The 19,894-nt window shown below is 36.9% G+C and overlaps 1 protein-coding gene across 4 annotated transcripts in view; it reads right to left on the reverse strand.

Moving 5' to 3' along the window:
* Positions 1–585: 585 nt before the first annotated feature.
* Positions 586–19,894, reverse strand: part of LOC106133897 (insulin-like growth factor 2 mRNA-binding protein 1) — a 41,267-nt gene continuing 21,958 nt past the window's right edge. For 2 of the 4 annotated variants that reach the window (XM_013333751.2, XM_013333750.2), the window contains exons 2-8: positions 12,194–12,367; positions 11,316–11,702; positions 10,944–11,187; positions 9,859–10,017; positions 7,753–7,959; positions 6,712–6,966; positions 586–5,473 (exon numbers count right to left, since the gene is read on the reverse strand). In XM_013333751.2, coding sequence (XP_013189205.1) covers positions 5,375–5,473; positions 6,712–6,966; positions 7,753–7,959; positions 9,859–10,017; positions 10,944–11,187; positions 11,316–11,702; positions 12,194–12,367 — 1,525 coding nt within the window. In that variant the 3' untranslated portion in view covers positions 586–5,374. Of the gene's footprint in view, positions 5,474–5,974; positions 6,087–6,711; positions 6,967–7,752; positions 7,960–9,858; positions 10,018–10,943; positions 11,188–11,315; positions 11,703–12,193; positions 12,368–19,283; positions 19,546–19,894 lie in introns of those variants that run through there. The other 2 variants (XR_001228581.2, XM_013333753.2) reach the window with 2 other exon arrangements.

The following is a 19,894-nucleotide window of genomic DNA, read 5'->3' on the forward strand; positions in this document are numbered from 1 at the left end:
AAACCACAGAACTGTTGTCCCGTTAACCGAACAATGTGTACAAGGGGCAGTCGTCCGAATTACTAGTTCCAGAAATGGCGCCTGGTCGGCTTCAATGCACATGTCATATAATAAAAGAGACTGCTATGGTTTACACACTGGCAATCGCCATCGCCTGATATTCTTTGACGTGATGGAAAAGGATTGCTAGTACGTGGAGTCACTCCAGGGTATTTGCGTTATCTTTACGAGGTAGTCCATCGTTCCTGCGCCTGCCAAAACATGTATGCTGTTACCGAACTACCTAACGAGTTTTTATCGAAAAGGGCTAACTATCCATGCCTTTCGATGGTTAGTCATTTTTTGTACATCAACTTGTATTTATGCATTTTTATATCTGCGATGGGTTTTTAATTGTTATTTTATGTACCTACTTTCATTCTCCTTTTCTTTAAATAACAAAAGAAAAAGGAAATACAAAAAGTAACAACATATAAACGAATACACGATCACGCGGAGTCCTGTATAAGAATATATGTTAAAGCCTGTATAAGGATATATGTTAAAGGTTTATATAGGTGTCTTGTTAAACAAAATAAAAAGCAATTTCATTTTCATCACTTTTATTACGTTAAGAAACCTATTTTTGACAATTTTCCGTTACGATGTTTAAAATAGCATCCTTATACTATATGAATCTTTTAAATTCAGTTCCCAAAAACATGCACAAAGATAATTATCATATTCATTTAGTAAAATTGAGGTAGTTATTAGTTTCAGAACTTATACCAATTAAAAATGGTTCTAAAAATAACAGTAAAATTCAAATAAATTTTGGTGGAATATATTGAAATCGGCCTGTAATAACAGTTCTAAATGAAACAGTGTTTGCTGTTTATTTACGGTCTCAATACAGAAGCGACTATAATAGCTCCTCGTTTTACTGCGACGCCCCCTGGCGGGCGCGGCCGACGCGACTATATACTGTCGGGTCACAAGGTACATACAATACATACGTACATAATAACTATTTGCTATAATAAAACTTCAATAGTAGATACTGGAGGGGTGTAAAGTACGAACAACAGAATAAGTGCTCCATTCCCCACTAAATAAAATTATAACAATAAATGGAAATCGTGTAAAATAGCGTGAAAATAATATTTTAAATCAATGTAATTGTATTCTTTAAGTAACTATAATATTTTATCTGCATTCTAATACAGACTACAGATACTATTTTAATTCAATTAAAATATAGTTAAATCATACACAAAAATGAAAAGAATCAGTCACGTAGTATATGTCAAATATACAAAATCGTGATTACACACATGAGAAAGTAATAGTATAATGTAAATATTATAACAGTAGATCCATCAAACAAGAATGATAAGGTATGAATATTTATCAGCGAGAATGATAGCAAGTAAGGGACGCGAGGGCGCGGGGCGGGGTGTAGTTCAGTCTCGAAGCCGCGCGCCGCTCGCGCCTACCCTCAACTTAACACTACTTCACAACGATACAATTAATCAACTAAAACTATTTCTGCATCCTAACATTCCAAAATATAATGTAATCATCTTTCGCTCGCAGGGACTGTAAACCGGAACGAATATGGCTTTAATTTTATGCATAATTTTAAAATCACTACAGACATTGGAGACTCTTATTCCAGGCAATAAGGGTCAAATAACTGTAGAAAGGTGAAAATATCGATACAAAAATTCGTCCAGTATAGAAGTTCCATATTAACATTTTTGTTTCTGAAAGTCCCTGCTCGCTCATTTTGGAAGGAATTATCAACATGCTTTTATGTACACTCTTGCAGTTGCAGTGAAAGTAACCCTTCGTATAAGAGAATGCAAGCAGAATGAGTAGCGCGCGGCCGACGGCTGACGGCGCGACTCTCCTGCCACGCCCCCTCACCGGCGCCCGCGCGCAACAACCAAACTTAATTCTAATTTCTTGTCCAGTGTATATTGTTTACGTATTGTACATCGTGGGGAAATGTTATGCCCAACATGAATTCGAAAAATTCAACACACAAAAGTCAAAGATGCATAGTTTCTTCTAAAACCAAGGTGATATCGTTCATAATGTACGAATATAATGCACGTTACACGTGTACTTTACGAATAACTATTATATATTTCTTTTTCATAGTCGCCGATATAAAGATAATTAAAATTCCTTACCACATAACATCAATAGACCAAATTTATTGTATAAATATACATTAATTAATTTAAGGTATTTGACTCTAAAGGAGTTACATCAGCACTGATGATGTTATGTCATTAAAGTATGGAATGTTAAGATATAAATGCTAAACCTCGTTTAGAATCAAATACCTCAGTAAAATTATCAATAATGTGGTAAGAGGACAAGTCGCGGCCTCATTTGCTTGAAATACTCAAGTGAGACCGCCAAAATTTTCATAGACCGCCATTTTCAAAGTCTTTGTAGGTTTATACAACCTAATATTTATGTGTGTCAGAATCGCGGGTGTACCTCGCGGATTTAAATATCTGTTTTGGATTAAAAACGTACCTGATGTGTACCTCAGTGTACCTATCCTAAAAATCTGTGTACCTTCAGTGTTTTCTCAGTACTCTTAATATTTTTTATTTATTTAATATTTGTTTCTGCAGGTACACAAGAGGTACCAAATCTACACATACAGTTTACTTACCTCAGATGCTAACTAGAGGTACACCCGCGGTCCTGACGTCAGGATGGCGAGTGTACTTATTTAAAAATCTTTACATAGGAGGAGGTACACAGATTTTTAGGATAGGTAAACTGAGGCACGCATCAGGTAGGTTTTTAATCCAAAACAGATATTTAAATCCGTGAGGTACACCCGCGATTCTGACACACTAGACATTATTACTAATCAGTAAATGCAAACATGCTACAATAATCAGCTATTGTATGATTTAAACGTGTTCGTACTCGAAGGTAAGTATGACATATCTCGGCTCGAGCCCGAGGATGGTTGGTAATAGTAGCAGTAGGCTGTGTGGAGAATGACCATGTTTTGTTCTTTAGAGTTAATCTGCTAAGGTTGTTGTATAAGCATTGTTCTAGCTCCATTTTCTTTATGAAATTCTGTTCGTGAAATGACACAAATGCCATTTTGCCAGTAAGTCGATAACCGTCTGCTTGTATTAGACGGAAGCTTATTTTATTTTCTATATTCGCAATATGTTCGGAAACTGCACAGATTTTACATCTAAAATAAGATACCTCGCCTAGTTAAATGGCTAGAAGAAATGGCAGTATAATCAAATGAGCTATTTACCTCATTCTGTACGTTGTTATATTACAAATTAGGGAATATTTTAGAACCCCTTGAGTACCCCGGTGTGAGGTTTTACTAGGTACCTACTTAAATAACAACGGGAACATCAAATAACTTGCCATGCATACATTTTACATTTAGTGTCATATGTACATTTAGAAGTAAAACCTGTAGATGTTTCAATCATTTACTCACCAAATGACAGTTCCAATATGGCCGTTTATTACGCTTCAAGGAGAAGTAAAATAGAAAACCGTAGTTTTCCGGTCGCATATGACCACCGGTGATTGATCATTAATAAACATTCAATACTGAACTGCCATTAGGTATTATTAAACTATTTCGGCAACTAGATCCAAATACAAAGTCATCAAGAGATGGAACTCATTCAGTTTTTACATTCGAAGTAAAGCAACGATTTCTATACATAATCTCAATTTGCTGTATACTACGAATGCAAAGCCTCACTCTTTGTTATATAGAGGGAGACACAAAGAATTGATATTTGCTTGCCGAAACGGAATAAATTGCCAAACGTGAGATTAATATCAATAATATGTGGAAGCAATACAAAACTGTCGATGGTCTAACTAGTTTAAAATTGGGGGAGTTCAAAGCAAATATGTTTGAAAAGATATCATGTTTTAAGTAAGCGAATTAAAAAATTAAGTACTTTCGAGGACAATATGAATGGGGACGAGCGGAGTTTTTTGGGCTGCCATTTGCAGAGTATTTTGAAGTTTTGGAGATTAGTTCTCGAAATAATTTCGAAAGTAGGTATCAGAGGTTTATCACAGACCGTTTGGTGGAACTGTGTAGATTTCTACTGTAGGTATTGGTTTAATATTTAAAATTCTAACCTAAAATCAAGGAAAGAAACAAGAATGTAAAAAAGTACAAATTACTTCTTAGTAACATTTTTGCCAAAACTTCCATATATTATTATCACATTTATAAATATAAATATCTAAGCTTTCATTAATTTTGATATTATCCACTTAATCTTAATCTCTCATTTAAATATCTCACTTGGCACAATTATAACGCAAATCCTACAATTGAATCCATAAACATATCACGAACCAAACACTAATTACGCGACGCTTCCACTCTCACCAATAACACTACGGTATCGTCTTAATTTCCAAATTCTTTCAATTCAATACAGAATCAATACAAGAAAACATTATAAAGCTAACAAAGACAAAAATTACAAAGAAAACGATCAACAAATGTCCCTTACAAATAAAACTCATACATTTACTCCTTACTCTCCAACAATTACTAGTATATCAAAAATATTTATATCCATCGTGTGTGGATTCTCATCTCCGTAATGCGGGGAGGGCCGGGGCCGCTCGCCAGTCTAGTCAAGGCTCGCGGCGACGACGCGGCTGCGCCGGCGCCACTCTTTGGATTCGTTACTAACACCCAACGCACATGTCAATTATAAAATTCATTGTACAACTCCTTCATTAGTATGCATGTAGAAATTCCAAGTATCGTTTTCAAAAATTCTTACATTTTATTCGCAAAGCATCCGTTTGTCCATTGAGCCTCCTCAGTAAAGCGATGTTGTAAATTTTAACCATTCCTAGCTAATTTGTATCCCACACACACCCTTTTAAATCATAGTTAACAGTATATGTAGTGATTTAACAGATTAATCTATTAGTTTATAACAAAACAAAATATGAACTTCCTCTCGTTTGTATAATAATGGTGTGGTAATCTGGTAATATAGCTATTGTATCAACGTGTGTATATGTATAGATAACATAATTGTTCACTATTGCAACTATGACAACTCTTTACAATGTATCAGAATAACATGGCATGAAAACAATATAACAATTAAATATATTCACGGCGCTAAATTTGTATAACCGGTGCTACCTTTAAAAAAAATAGTGTATATGAATAATATATATTATATTCAAATTCATCAACATAGATAATCCGGGGATAAAATATGGATTTATCAATAGTATTTAAATTACATTTGACTACGTTAATATAATTATGTCAACAACAACATTTGGACACACGAGGACTGAGGGTGAGGTGGAGTTGATGTAGAGCGAGTGTTTACTGCGTAGGCGGGGCGGCGCCGGACGCAGTGGCGGCTCGGCGGCGGCCCGGCGCGCTGGCCTGCGCCACCATCGCGCGGATGCGACGTTGCGCGCTCTGACCAACAGAAACATTACTCTTACTACCTTCACATTGCGTATTCATTCTCGCATCAACACACGTTCGCATAGCACAGCTTCACAAATATAACAAACAGTTAACGACGTCACATTCATATTGACCCAACAAATAAGTCGTTCAGACAAACGAGTAATTCTGCTGTTTTTAGTACGCGTTTACCGCAGGTAGATAAGGTTCGCATTAAAATGTGATGCGTCCGTACTTCATCAAGGATACCGAAGGAGTTGAAACAACTTGTAACTTTTACATAATTTTTTCCTAATGTAAATGATATTTTTGACTAGAATGCACGCGCGAAAGGATCAAATAATAAATATTTTAATCCATTCAATGTTACACACACATGTAGTTACAATGTCCAAATAGTAAAAATAAATAAACAACAAAAAAGGTTCTTTAACACATCTTTATTCAAAACATGTTTTATATAATTTATTTATATCTTTCGCTATAATGTAGGAGTGAAATAAAACTCACCTATATTTAGGCGTATCAATGGTTAAAATGGCCATTCAGTAGTGCTTTGTCATCGCACATTGATCATGAAGTGAACAGGCGGCTTCAACTCTCAGCCAGCTTCAGATGTCAGCTACAAAATTTAAAAACCTTATTATTCCACAGTGAGTCGGTGAATTGAACTCTATACTCAAACAAATTCGCTTTGCGCCAGCTAGTAATAAAATAAGGTACTTATCTTAATAGCGTGTCAATTAATCTGCAGTCTTCTTAACGTGATGGTTAGTATTAATTAAAAGGACTTGTAACTACATGTGTATAACCTAATCAACACTTTCACATCCCTAAAAAAACCTCTTTAATTCGCTAAAGCTGTGTTTTGTATACATTAAACATGCATCTTTAATTTTCATTTACCTCGGTAACGACAAATGTTATCAATTTATGAATATTACAACAAATAAAACAAATATTACGACGATGGTTTAGGCATCGGTGACATACCATAAACCAAAGAACAGGGAGGTGTGGGTCAATATGTCTGAACGTAAAGACGATCGCATGGCCTTTTAAAGTTTACAGTAGTACAATATTTACAAAGCTTCGGAAAAAATATCTGGTAAACTGAATAAAAGTGTATATAGACTATTTCAGTATTGCTCAAAATGCGTATCTGGCTGAATAACGTACCACTGTAAACGAAAATTACATTTCAATATATCGTTTCAACCGCCTTGTAAAAGACGTAAGATTCTTACCTGGACGCTGTAGAATGGTCCGACGATGTGCACGGTGGTATCGTGGTCTTGTTGGACGCCCTGTTGCTGCGGCTGCTCAGGCAGCTTGATCAGCGACCCAGTGACGCGCTGCAGCTCGCGCACATTCTGCCCACCCTTGCCGATGATGCGGCCCACCTGTGACGACGCCACCACGATTTCCACTGTCAGCCGAACATCGTCAGACCCAGACATGAACCCTTCCTCCCTCATCTTTTCGAAGATAAGATATTGCGCCTGAAATCACAGATCTTGGATTAACTTCAGCCGCACTGGTCGGCAAGATTACCCTAAACCGACGAGCTTCATGGCTACGTTCGTTTTTTTTACGTTCATCGCTCCCGCATACCTACAGTTTATTATAGATTATATGAAAGGAAGCCAATTAACTGGAAAACAGCATTCTTATTGTAAACAAACACGGTTTGATAACAATATCAAATGACGAGCAACAGTTACCAATTACAACGGCAAAGAAAAACTTTGTATATTTTAATATAAAACGCGATGAAAACATTAAGTATTCTTTTTAACTTCACATTTGTAGTAATATTTTATTAGGTACTAGAAGTTTCATTTTAACTTTTTACATAGATATTTCCATCGTATCATGAAAATTAGTTCGCAAAATTAAGACGTACGGTACATTCCCCTCATGTTCCATAATCTAGTGTACCTTCAACAAATGTTATTTTAAAATATATAATATTTTAGCTACTTAGTAATTGTCATTATGTAATAAAGGTTGATCAAAGTCCATCTCTGACTTGCTGACTCCAGATTATAGTAAACTCTGCTTTTTTTTCGCATTTAGCTTCAGACCAACTTCCTAGCGTTGGTACCGCTTGCATATTATTTTATCTGGAGACGAGATTAGGAGGACCTAATCAACTTGAGTCATGGTCACATATCCAGTGGTCTTAATGTGTTGAAGCTACGGTAAGCGTAGCTTCAGATCACCACCGTGTTAAAGTGTATCATTTCCATGTGGGAGTGTCAACAGCTTGTACTAAAAAGGCTTACCTTCCACTGGGCCTCAGGGCTGCCGACAATGGTAACTTTGCGCTCCTGCTGGGCATTGTTCTGGGCCTCTGCGCCCTGTTTATCTTGTTCAAGTGGAGCTATCTTTACGGAGGCGCTGCTGAACCGGATTATGTTGCGAATGTGTGAACCCTTTGTGCCAATGATAGCTCCCACGGCGTTGTTCGGTATGTACAAATACGTGGTTTCCTGAAAAATCACTTGCTTTAATACTCGCCCTACAATAAAATATTTTATATTTATATATAGATTTTACTAAGCACTACCCAGACACTCCACTCTAATCGAAGTCATTTAACCATTAACAATTAATTAACAATTAAAATTAATTTAACATTTACAATTAATTTACCATTTACAAATTATTTACAAGTTACACTGGATTTGCCGTGTGGTACCAATAGAAAAGAGAATAGGATAACTCCCATCTCTTTTCCATAGATGTCATAAAAGGTGACTACGAAATAGGATTATAAACTTGGGATTCTTCTTTGAGACGAAGGGCTAGCAACCTTTCACCATTTGAATCTCAATTCTATCATTGTTACGAACTCCTTAGAGTATTCCGAACTCCTTTGTAAAGGAGAAACATTGTGTAATTTAAAATAATTAAAATAAGAAAAATAAATGACAGTCTGTTTTGAGCGTGCATCATCTTTTCTTTACCAGCGTAAATATTTTATTATTTTCAGTATATTTCCTATAATCATTAAGCCAAACATCTGAAGGTAGCCTATTGGTCTTTCGAGACTGTTGGCTCTGATTACCCCGCAAGGGACATAGACGGTATGTATGTAACACTGGACATTGGACAATCATGCCGATAATTTTGTCACGACTTTGGTTTATGCATTACTTTTTTTATACCGTTACTCTGCTATAAAGCATTTGAATTTGACGAGGTGAGTTTCCGGGACTAAATCCAAGTAACAATAAAGTACCTACTATAGACATGATATGTCTGAAGATTAAAACTATTATCGAAATAAGGTTCAACAAAAGGTACATTTTCATTACTTTTTTATCTCAAATCACTCCACACAACGGTTCAAAGTTCACGTTAGCAATATCATTATTAAAATAAGTATTTTCGTTTTAAATTTGTGCCATTTCGAGAAATTGCCATTTTTCGGTATGGTCATAGGATGAGCCAACTGTTTTTCTGCAACCTTTTGGGGATGGTGTCCGTTTTGAGTAGCGTTTCGTTCTGATATTTAAAGGGATTCGGTGTCTATTTTGTAGAGCGTTCCGTTCTGTTCTTTGAAGGGGCCTCGCGAGCCTCGAGGGTGTTAAGTCTTAGGTATGTAGTTCTTAAGTCGTTCGTATCTAATATTTTAGTCTTTTTGACAAATACTAAAATATAAGGTATATAACTTATTTATTGAAATGACGACGTGAAACAGTGCCTGTGACTATTTATATTATTATTATTTACTATTTATATAAAATTTGATTTAGATTCTTCTTGCGCAGATCTTATTGCGTAAAAAATCTTAAATAAGGCCTTCATGTTTACTAAGAGAAGCTACATGCGAGCAAATGGATTATCAAGCTTTCGTTTTGGCGCTGCTCATGAAAGTATGAAGGAAGCATTTACCCGTAGAAACAGTACTTTTTCCAGGAATAAAGATATTATATAATATAGAATATGTCTATCTCAGTACAATGTGTGGAATTTCCTGAAGATTCGTCAAATATCTAGAATATAAGTGTGATGATATGCCAACAAACACTTTTCCATTGTGGCGACATCTCTATACCACAAGTCACAACAGTCAATCACACGACGCGCTCAAATGTGACATGCAAGCCGATAGGCTGTGATAACAGCGTGTATGCTAAATGGCGCAAGCAAAAGTTTCACGAATTGGAGCATATATACAACCTCCGACACAACCCTCGCTACCGCTACACCATATATACACAAATATTTAAGTATATAACTGGATTGTTTGTTTGTAAAAAAATACAGAACTGATCATGAAAATTCAGCGTTTAAAAGGTACATTATCTGCGAGTGTTATTATTGGCTACCTATGTATCTATCTCGGGTGAAGCTAATATTGGTATATAAGTATGGATTTATACCTGTGAGTCTCCTGCGCCTTGTTGCGCACCGCCCTGGCCAGCCAGGGGGGCGTAAATAGGCGGGGGGAATGGCGGGGGAGCGCCACAGAAACCGCGGCCGGTCGACATCATCGCCATCGGGTGCAAACCCGGGAACATTATGCTTTGCGGCGCCAGCACCTAAAAATTAAATTATATACATCAAACATCTAAAACATCAAAGCTTCTATAAATAGAATATAACTACAAAATAAGTAAAAACTAAACCTAAGACCTAAGCCTAAATTGCAGAAACATATCTGTACTAATTTACTGAAAATTCAACGCAGGACCTACCACAAATAATTATGCGAACAAATTCTTAAAAGCATATTATTCACCAAAACATTCATACTAGATTCACAATGTTTTGCCTGAAGCTGAATTGAAGGACAAAACGAGCCAAACTAAAAGCGAATTGTGTTCGCAGCTGTTCACTATCGGTAAAAATAGAAAGTTAGTTGCAACTCCTACGTTGGTAGCAGTGTGCGAATGTGTCGAGTTGTAGAATCCAAGTACACAACAAGTTACATTGCAGTGAAGGCGTGGTTTATGAAGCATTCCATAAAACGAACTTTGTAGCACCTCTAAACTATGATTATATAATGGACTAGCTGTGCCCGCAACTTCGTCCGCGTGGATTAGTTTTTTTGAGCATCATTGAAGCCGTGAAGGATGAATAAATTTTTCACATTTTCCATTATTTTTTTGTTCCTTATAGTTGCAGCGTGATGTTATATAGCCTAAAGCCTTCCTCGATAAATGGTCTGTTTAACACAAAAATAATTTTTCAATTCGAACCAGTAGTTCCTGAGATTAGCGCGTTCAAACAAACAAACTCTTCAGCTTTATAATATTAGTATAGATTTGTCTCTTCGAATTTTTTTATAAGACACCTTCAATTTTAACGGCGCTTCTTTAGTAGATGCCAATATGGTATCAATACTTCAAAATATTATTATTCATGACCTGTTTGAGGTGGTTACTTATTCACCATCATAAGACCACGCCCACCATCATAAAAGAAGGAACCGTGGGGCAATCTGGTAAAAACAAATACAATTTACCTGCAAATCATTTTCATAGCTCTGGCGCAATTTTGCTGAAATTTGTGACTCCGCTTTAGCCATGTTCTCAATTGTACCTTTCACAGTGATGATACGCTCCAAATTGAAGCTATTTATATCATTTATAGAAGAGACAGTGATTTTGGTATCAGTTTCCTGCATGATTCTTTTGATAGTGATTCCACCCTTGCCTATGATTCTTCCTATCAGGTTGTTATGCGCCAATATTTTCAGGCAAATGTCACTGAAAATAGAAATTCGTAAATATATATTAATTCATTCAAATCCTGTACTATTAAACATTATCTTCAACTATTTCCAAATAACAATTAATTTTATAAATTGAAATGCTTATTATGTAAAGCTAGTTACCCCTTATTAGTGTTGTTGGCCTCCTGCTGCATCACCTCCAGTATTCTCTTGCAGGCATTAGTGCAATTTTCGGGGTTGCCATAGATGGTGATGGCTTTTTCTAGGGAGCCGACATTGTCTTTGCGGTGGACGTCGACACGTGCGCGGCTCTGCTGCGTGATGAGGCGGATGGTGCTGCCTTGGCGGCCGATGATTGCGCCCACCATGTCGCTTTGCACCAGAAGCCTCAACGGGAAGTCGGTGGGGCGAGAGCCGCCGCCGGGAGCGCCGCCGCCGCCGCGGCCGCCGCCCGGACGTCCACGCCGTCCTCCGCGAGCGTTCTGCTCTGCCGCTTCCACCTTCATGCGGCTACCTTCGAACTCGCACCCGTTCAACCCATTGATGGCTCTGCAACAATTACATATTAGTCGTTATATTGCCCGATTAAACATACATTGAAGAAGTTATCTTTGTAACATCAAAATAAAGTGCAAATTCATTGACTGGGCATTTTGTGCCCAGACATGAACTTCATAAATTAAGTTATATCGTCGAAAAAGTTACTTCCGAAAAAAGAAACAGATAATCTGAAGTACCAATAACCAAAAAAATTAGAACATTCTTTACATACAGAAAATACACGAGTACACGACAGAGTTCATAAGGAATCGATGTAACACATGCGTCGACAGTGACAGGCTTCAAAAAAGCAGAAACACAAATAAGCAAGAACAAAAAATGGTTAGGAAATGTACAGTTCACAAAGAATATTCATGCAGAAGAAGTAGAGGTGAAAGGTAGAGAAGAAGCGACAGTCCAAGCTCCAGTGGCGCGACAGAGTGCTGGAACAAGCATTGCAATGCTTTCCGTCCCGAGTGCCATCAAACATCAATACTCACTGTTGCGCCTGCTCCGGCGTCTCGAACGTGATGTACACCGCTTGGGTGTTGGCATCGCGAGAGCTCACTTTGTCGCAATGCTGCACGTTGCCGTACTGTGAGAGCAGAGGCTCGATGTTGTCGAATCGAACATGAAGAGGGAGCCCACTGATGAGTACCACCTTTGATGATCGGCTGAGAAGTGATATAACCACTTGTAGACATATATTTATTCATTATTATTCTACTTATCTAATACGAGTAAGGAAATGATCATTTTGGCTTCGAAACGTTTGGGATATTCTTCCATAACGGTTTGGCAGTCGTAAGTAGGTATCTACCTATAATATTGCTGGTTACTAACGGACACACGCATGACGCAACTATTTAATTATTCAAGAAATAAGAAGACAATCTTAATAAAAACTCATTTTATAGTTTGTATATTGAAGAGTATTAAAGATGATAAAACGCATACCAAACGCTATCTGCGTTTGAGAATATGATATCACACTAAGAAAAAAAAAACAATCTCTTATGAATGAAAACCTTCATAAAAAAGGTGAAAGGTGATTAATACAGTTTTATTTTCGAAGAAAATTATTGAATACCTAAGTTATGACAAAATTACCATTTGAAAAAAAATTATTATTATTGTCATGTTAAAGGAAAGAAAACTACCTAAATAACGAATAGATAAAACGAGGAAGTGACATGCCTACTAGGATTACGACCTGATTATTAGCTCATCTCATGGGATCAGGTGGCGTTTGAATTGAACTGTAGGAAAACAGTTTTTCTTTCAGATTTTTTCCATATTTTAAAATAGAAGGCTGGTTGAATATCACATGTATTAAAAACAACGCTTCGACAGGGTTATGGAAGCAGGCGGCCGTATACAGCAGCCATTGTATGTAGTATAGCAATGTTATTATACGTATCTGTTGCAAAGGCATGAAACAAAACAACCAATAACCAAGTAAGTATAAACCAATACGGACGTATGTACGGTCGCGTTCATAATTGCAGTCATAGTTCGCAAAACTTTTTAGCTTGCAGTCACCGCTGTCACTCACACATTCACACAAGTAACACAATAAACAACAAGCGGTTAAGCGTTGGGTAACGCGCCATCAAGAAGAGGGTAGTGTAAAAAGTCGACCGCTCAGCGACCGTCGTCCGCTAATCAACACAGCGACACGCCACACAGCGGAGATCCATGGTGGAACAGTACGAAAATAATGGCTTCATACCGACCAGAACATTTGCGGAACAGTTCGACACATCAGTGGTTACTGTTCGTCGAGTTTGCACCGTGAGGGAGTATTCCACAGACAGCCAGCAAGAAAGCCGTATTTATCCGAAATAAATAAGCAAAAACATTTAGAATTTGCTCGGCAGTATTTGGATTTTGATTGGAACACGGCGATATTTACGGACAAAAAGTTCGTTTACGTCATCGCAACACGGTAGGCTTCATTTATGGCGAAGAAATGCAACTCGGTATGAAGAAAAAAATATTGTGCCAAATATGGAGTCTGCACGCATATCTGTAAATATGTGGGGCTGGATGAGTGCTGCTGGACCTGGAGAACAGATGTGGATAGCAGGACGCGCTACAGCTGCTCATTATGTGCAAGTGCTGGAAGAAACCATGTTACCAACTGTGCGGTGTATTTATCCGATTGATTATATGCAATATCATTTGTGCAAGACAACTACCCTGTGTATCGAGTCCATATAGTGCGTGAAAGGTTCTGCCAGTTTATATTAAAACTACTACTTAGATAGTATTTTAAGGACAGCTTCAATATCTTTTCTTTATGAAAACGAATAATTAAGCTGTAACCTTAATAACAGGAGATAGGTAAATTAGTGTAATATGCTGTATGTATACCTTTATATTATAATCATCAATATGTAAACAAAACTATAGGTAAACTGTTTCAATAAAATTTCCTAATTTTAATTATTGAGTGTTTTATTTTGCTCCCTCTTGATTAATATTTCTTGCTGATTTCCGTGTTTGAAGACACGGGTATCGTAATTCTTAGATATCAGTTAATTAGTTAGTCAGTCAGTTACTTAGTTCAAATGGCACCTTGAAACATTAAAAATTGTCAGTAACAATATATTTTTTTTTAATAGACAGAAATTCCTTGAATAACTTCGGAATCCGCTAGTAACTAGAACAAGCGAGTGTGAGCAAGCGAGATTATCTAATATATCTTAGATCTCACTTGCACAAACGAAGTAATAAAATTGCTACCCAATAACTTTCAAAGGAACCACTACCTATGTTAGGGTCGTGTGCAGACAAACTTTCAACTTTATTGAAATGACATAAGTCTGGCAGTCGCAGGCTTCCCTCTATAGGCAAATCTTATGCAAATAATGAGAGACGACGATATCTCGATCGACAATTATCGGGCCCAGTTCGGACATCGTTGATTACCCTCTCTTTCTGTTTTGTTATGTTATATGTCATAGAATAATAAACTGTTTTACTTAGTAATCATTGGTATTAAAGACCGTATTCATTTGAAGGAATATTTATTCTTTTAAAATATGCATGTGTGTGTGTATCTAGTGGAACCACAGTGCACGCTATTTTAACCCGTAAGAATTTTAAAACTATGACTGCAGATATGAACGCGATCGTACCTACTTTTACATTGTCATTCTGTAGGGATATACAATTTAGCTACATTTTAAGCCGGGTTCCGGCCTCCGCAAGCGGTACAGTTACGGTCCGTGCGTATCATACACTACAAAATGGCCGAGCTGTGCGGGCGGTGGCATGCAGATGACATCATCTGCTGCCTCCCCCCCCCCCCGCACTGTACTCCACCCGCGCGCTAGACGCTCGTTGAACGACCCCCGTCCCCCTCTTTATGGCCGCGCCATTCACAACTTCGTTCCTTTATACTCACTCGCTCGTTGCATGACCCCTCGTAGTGTACTGTACTGCCTACTACAACCTACATAATACTATTTCGCTTTACGCATCGCACCGCTAGTGGCAGGAACCATCTCACTTATATGAGCCACAGGCAAGTCACTACCTACAGCTTAGTTTCACATGTCTTACAGTTCGGTTTATCATGGGTCTATGAATTAGATTAAACACACATAATTACCGAATTATTAATTAATTTAACTGCATGACATCATGTCGTTATGAAACAAATAGAGGGAACAAAATAGGCCGTGCTGAGACCAAAACATCGATTTCAAAATGTGCAGTCACTAAGGCGAAATAGGTCATTATCTTAATATAGACATAAAACGATATAGTCGCCCAATTTGAGGAAGCCAAATATAACAGCGTGGAGTTATTTTAAGTATAAATATATATTTACTCACCTATATATTACAATGGAAATAACATGTACATATTAAATGCAAATAAATAGGTTATGCAATGTATTAATGTAGCTTTTATTCAGTATTGAAGTAATCCACTTCAGGCTAGGTTATCAGTATTATTAATAAAATAAGTAAATGGTTTTGTTCGTCCGATACCGCGGAATCATGTTATATAACCGACGACGTGTAACCGTTCCGCACCTACCCAACATGCACAATGCGTTTATAAGCCCAAAATTAGGGAACAAATTTCTAAAACCAGTCACTTGTCCTTGAATATACCGGATCTTTCATAAGGAGAAATACATCAACTAAATAGCATTTTTGCCTCGACCTAAATAGCTTTTTTTCGAAGTCTAATGACATGCGTTCGGTCGCATATTCGTATGCAAATTTTAAATGGGGTGTGGTGTGCATGTGCACTATGAAGATTAAAACATAATATGAACACAAATATGCACCCTTACAAATATGTCGCATTGCTGGGCGTGGTATATGGCAAACAATGCAATCACCATCAATTAGAAAGAACATCAATGATTCATGCACTTCCGTGAGGCGCAATGCCTTGATACATAGCAATATGCATTGCATCCATCATTACATCCAGTCATGCGACTGGCAGGATACAATTCAGCAACCATTTTCTACAACGATCAAATTGAGAAGGTCAAGAGAGTGGCGAGCTTGCATGTGGACGAAGCAAAAAAGAATGCAGGGATCATGGCAAGTAGGAAGATGTAATGTGCCTACCCCTTCAGGAAAATTCGTAATTTTATTTATGAATGTATTTTTTAAACATTTTATTACTCTCTATTTCACTCGCCGATGCACTTCGGACAAATCTCAAGGAGGACTATGTAAAAAAATAACTAGTCGTTTCAGTTCAATAATACAATCTCTTCAATTGTACATTTAACTAGCGGCCTGCCATCGCTTCACCCGTTCAAATACACACCTAACCTGCAAATAACGTATCTTTTCAAACGGTGGAAGAATTTTTTTTATTATTTTCGAAGACTTATAAAGTCAAATCAGTTTTTATAGGAATAATAGAACCAAACCACTTGCCTTTTTCCCTCAAATTAGAGAACATGCCTTAAATTTCACCGATCGCGACAGAAGGAACCTACTGCCGTTTGCTATTTTTAACTGTGGGTTAAAAAACCAGTCAAAACTCGGGGAGTCGAATTCCTTTTTCCGAAGCCTTGAGGCGTATGGAAAATACTCGCTATGGTGGGCTTGCTAAGCGCGCAGACCCGAGCTTAACCTTAAAGCGCACTTTGAACCAAGTCATGAGGCTTAAAAAGTTCGATTCTACAATAAAGCTTCCGATGTGAGACCTGTAAACGATATCAAGTTCTAGACAAAAAAAAAGCTCCGCAGGCCTTAATATACAGAATTGAATCGTTCGAGATGAGGGTATTTTAATACCTAATTGTTATTTTGGTAGTAATAGTTTTCAAATTTTAATCAGCTGAACATTCAATCAGTAAGAAATAAGACACCGCCATTATCTAGAAAGAACCTTTAACTGGAGTCGAATATCGGTCGCCCAGCCTAAGTAAGACCTTGAGACGGTTAATATTAAACTGTAATATTGCCTGATCTGACAACTCGATACATATTTTTCCAAAAGTGACTCAAGACAACCATAGTTGGACACATTGAACAGACCAACCACATACTGCTTTAAATGTTATCTGTAATTTGTTGATGTACTCTTATCCCGAAATGAGAATAACCATGAGTATGGGCTTACCTTACACATGAATTCATGGATATATATCCAGTGTGCTACTCTGATCAATACATATGAGAGTAAACATCGAGTGTTTGTACATTAAATATTTTTTCAAAAAACGATCGGCTCAAGTAAGAAATATAAGAGAAATCCGAAAAACTTAGAAATTTTTAGAATTGTTTTCTCCCTATCTGGTACCTACATTAGGTATAACGAAACTTCTCAACAAATGTGGATTACATAAAATTTGAACCGCATCAAAATCGATTAATGGCAAAAAAATTAAGATAAATTGAAAATTTACTTAAAGCAGTGCTTTCAAACTTTAAAAAGTACCTACGTTAAAACTTATTTAATTTGGATAAACCTAGCTTACTCTGATCAATACATATGAGAGTAAACATCGAGTGTTTGTGCATTTAATATTTTTTTCAAAAAACGATTGGCTAAAGTAAGGAATATAAGAGAAACCCGAAAAACTTAGAAATTTTTAGAATTGTTTTCTCCCTATCTGGTACATTAGGTATAACGAAACTTCTCAACAAATGTGGATTACATAAAATTTGAACCGTTGTCAAAACTTTGTTTCATCGAAATCGATTAATGGCAAAAAAAAATTAAAATAAATTGAAAATTTACTTAAAGCAGTGCTTTCAAACTTTAAAAAGTACGTTAAAACGTATTTAATTTAGATAAACCTAGATTTTCTACTTTGTTCTATCGATAATATAAAAGATAAAAACACATTGCAGTCTCTTTGTATTAAATATATATAATTGGTAATCCCGTGACAATTTAATACAGCCATGTGTTGTATAGTATCTTTACTATAGAATTACCTTTCTCTATTAAGTATGGATATTGTAATTTGTGCAGGCAGTACGCGTTATGCGACCTACAAGCGGGCGGAATCAAGGGCAAAAGCTAGTGAATAAATAATATTGATTGATCATAATCATCATGTTAAAAATGAATTTCAAACTAAAACATTACAGGTGAAAATTTATTTTATATTGACTAATAACAATAGCTCTTGCATTTGGCGAACCTACACCACACAGATGTTGAGACTCATTGACAAAAAAACGACAACACACTGCCTCCACTGCCCAATTTGTTTTCGCTATCAAAGAACCTTATTACCCATTTGTATAGGTATTTTAATTTCTTTTGTTAAAACTAATTTTATGATACAGAATTCATTATGATAGAAACCATTATTTACTATTTTCGCAGTTTCAAAAATTTATTAGGTTTGGAGCTGTCCAACAACGCGACGTATTTTTTAAAATTATTACTTAATACATACTAAAACGAACTGAAATAACTTATTTTTTTATTAACATTTATACTCAGAGCACAAGCTTCTTTCAAGCTTCCCAATTTTCCTTTGAAGTTTTCTGGTTAATGCCAAGTCTTCGTTCGCGCGGCTTTTGTTAATGTGGTACCTATTTCTATATTCCCTATAGTTTAGCTGGACGTGTGTTCCAGTTTTTAAAATTGAATAAGCTATATTAATTTAAACGCTATTTGATTAACTAGTTTTACCTAAACATGAGCCGTAACTATGAAATCGCTGACAATGACGAGTTTCCCCTATGATCAGTGAATTAATTCAGCACAAATTCTCCGAATTTAAAGTACAATATTATCACATGGATGATTAAGCACCCGTTCATAGGATGCTCGCGTTAGTCAGCTAATCTATACGAGACTAATTTATCAAGAGTCGACCGGCAAAGTCAACCGCGTTCATAACTGGTGATTCACGAGTCTCCGGCACAACGCCCGGCGCCGCCCGCCGCCATTTTACTTTACGCACCACGTGCTCATGAACGTGCATAGAATGTACCCATTTAAATAGTTCCAACAATTCTGCAGTTGAAGCACTGATATCGTTAACTGACAATCCCACTTCTGAAGACTAAATAGATCTGTCAATATTTCAGTAAACAGGACCCAGACTTTGTAATCGACAAGGAATCCCAACAGCCATACCTGCGGAGTTTCGCCATTCTATATGCCATAAGCCGGTTATGAAGTTAACACAGCACGCTTCCAAAGTGGACACTGGTGAAGTCTTTTCGCCACAATAAAAAGCATGTAATTGTGCTCAGGTATGGAATGAGGAAATTGAGACACCTCCGAAAACGATATGATGACCGGAAATAATTAGTTTAGTGCAGCAGTACTACAGTTTGGACCTGTAGCGCAACTGCGAATGTTGCCGTGTGACTGAAGTGTGAGTGAACTGAGCGAGTGCGACCGCAGGCGACGCTCGATCAGAACGGCTTGCAATGCAAAACGAGCGCTTGCCACCCGCCGCCCACCCGCGCCCCCGGCGCACTGATAAAAACTACCGAGTACTTCATACACTAACTTCTCATTAGCCTAAAAGGTTGTTATTCTTAAGAGTACAAAAGCAAATTAATTCCCAAGTCCATCAGCTAACATTCTCCGTAACTGAAAGATACAAAACGCCAATCATAGATATCAAAATAAAATTTTACAACAAAAATGAGAAGAAACAAATGTTACTACCTATAAATACTATCAAAAATAAACATACCATTGCCAGTGATTTGTTTCTTTTATAACAATGTACTTTT

Source organism: Amyelois transitella, chromosome Z (genome assembly GCF_032362555.1).
Source record: "Amyelois transitella isolate CPQ chromosome Z, ilAmyTran1.1, whole genome shotgun sequence".
In the NCBI taxonomy this organism is placed as follows: Eukaryota; Metazoa; Arthropoda; class Insecta; order Lepidoptera; family Pyralidae; genus Amyelois; species Amyelois transitella.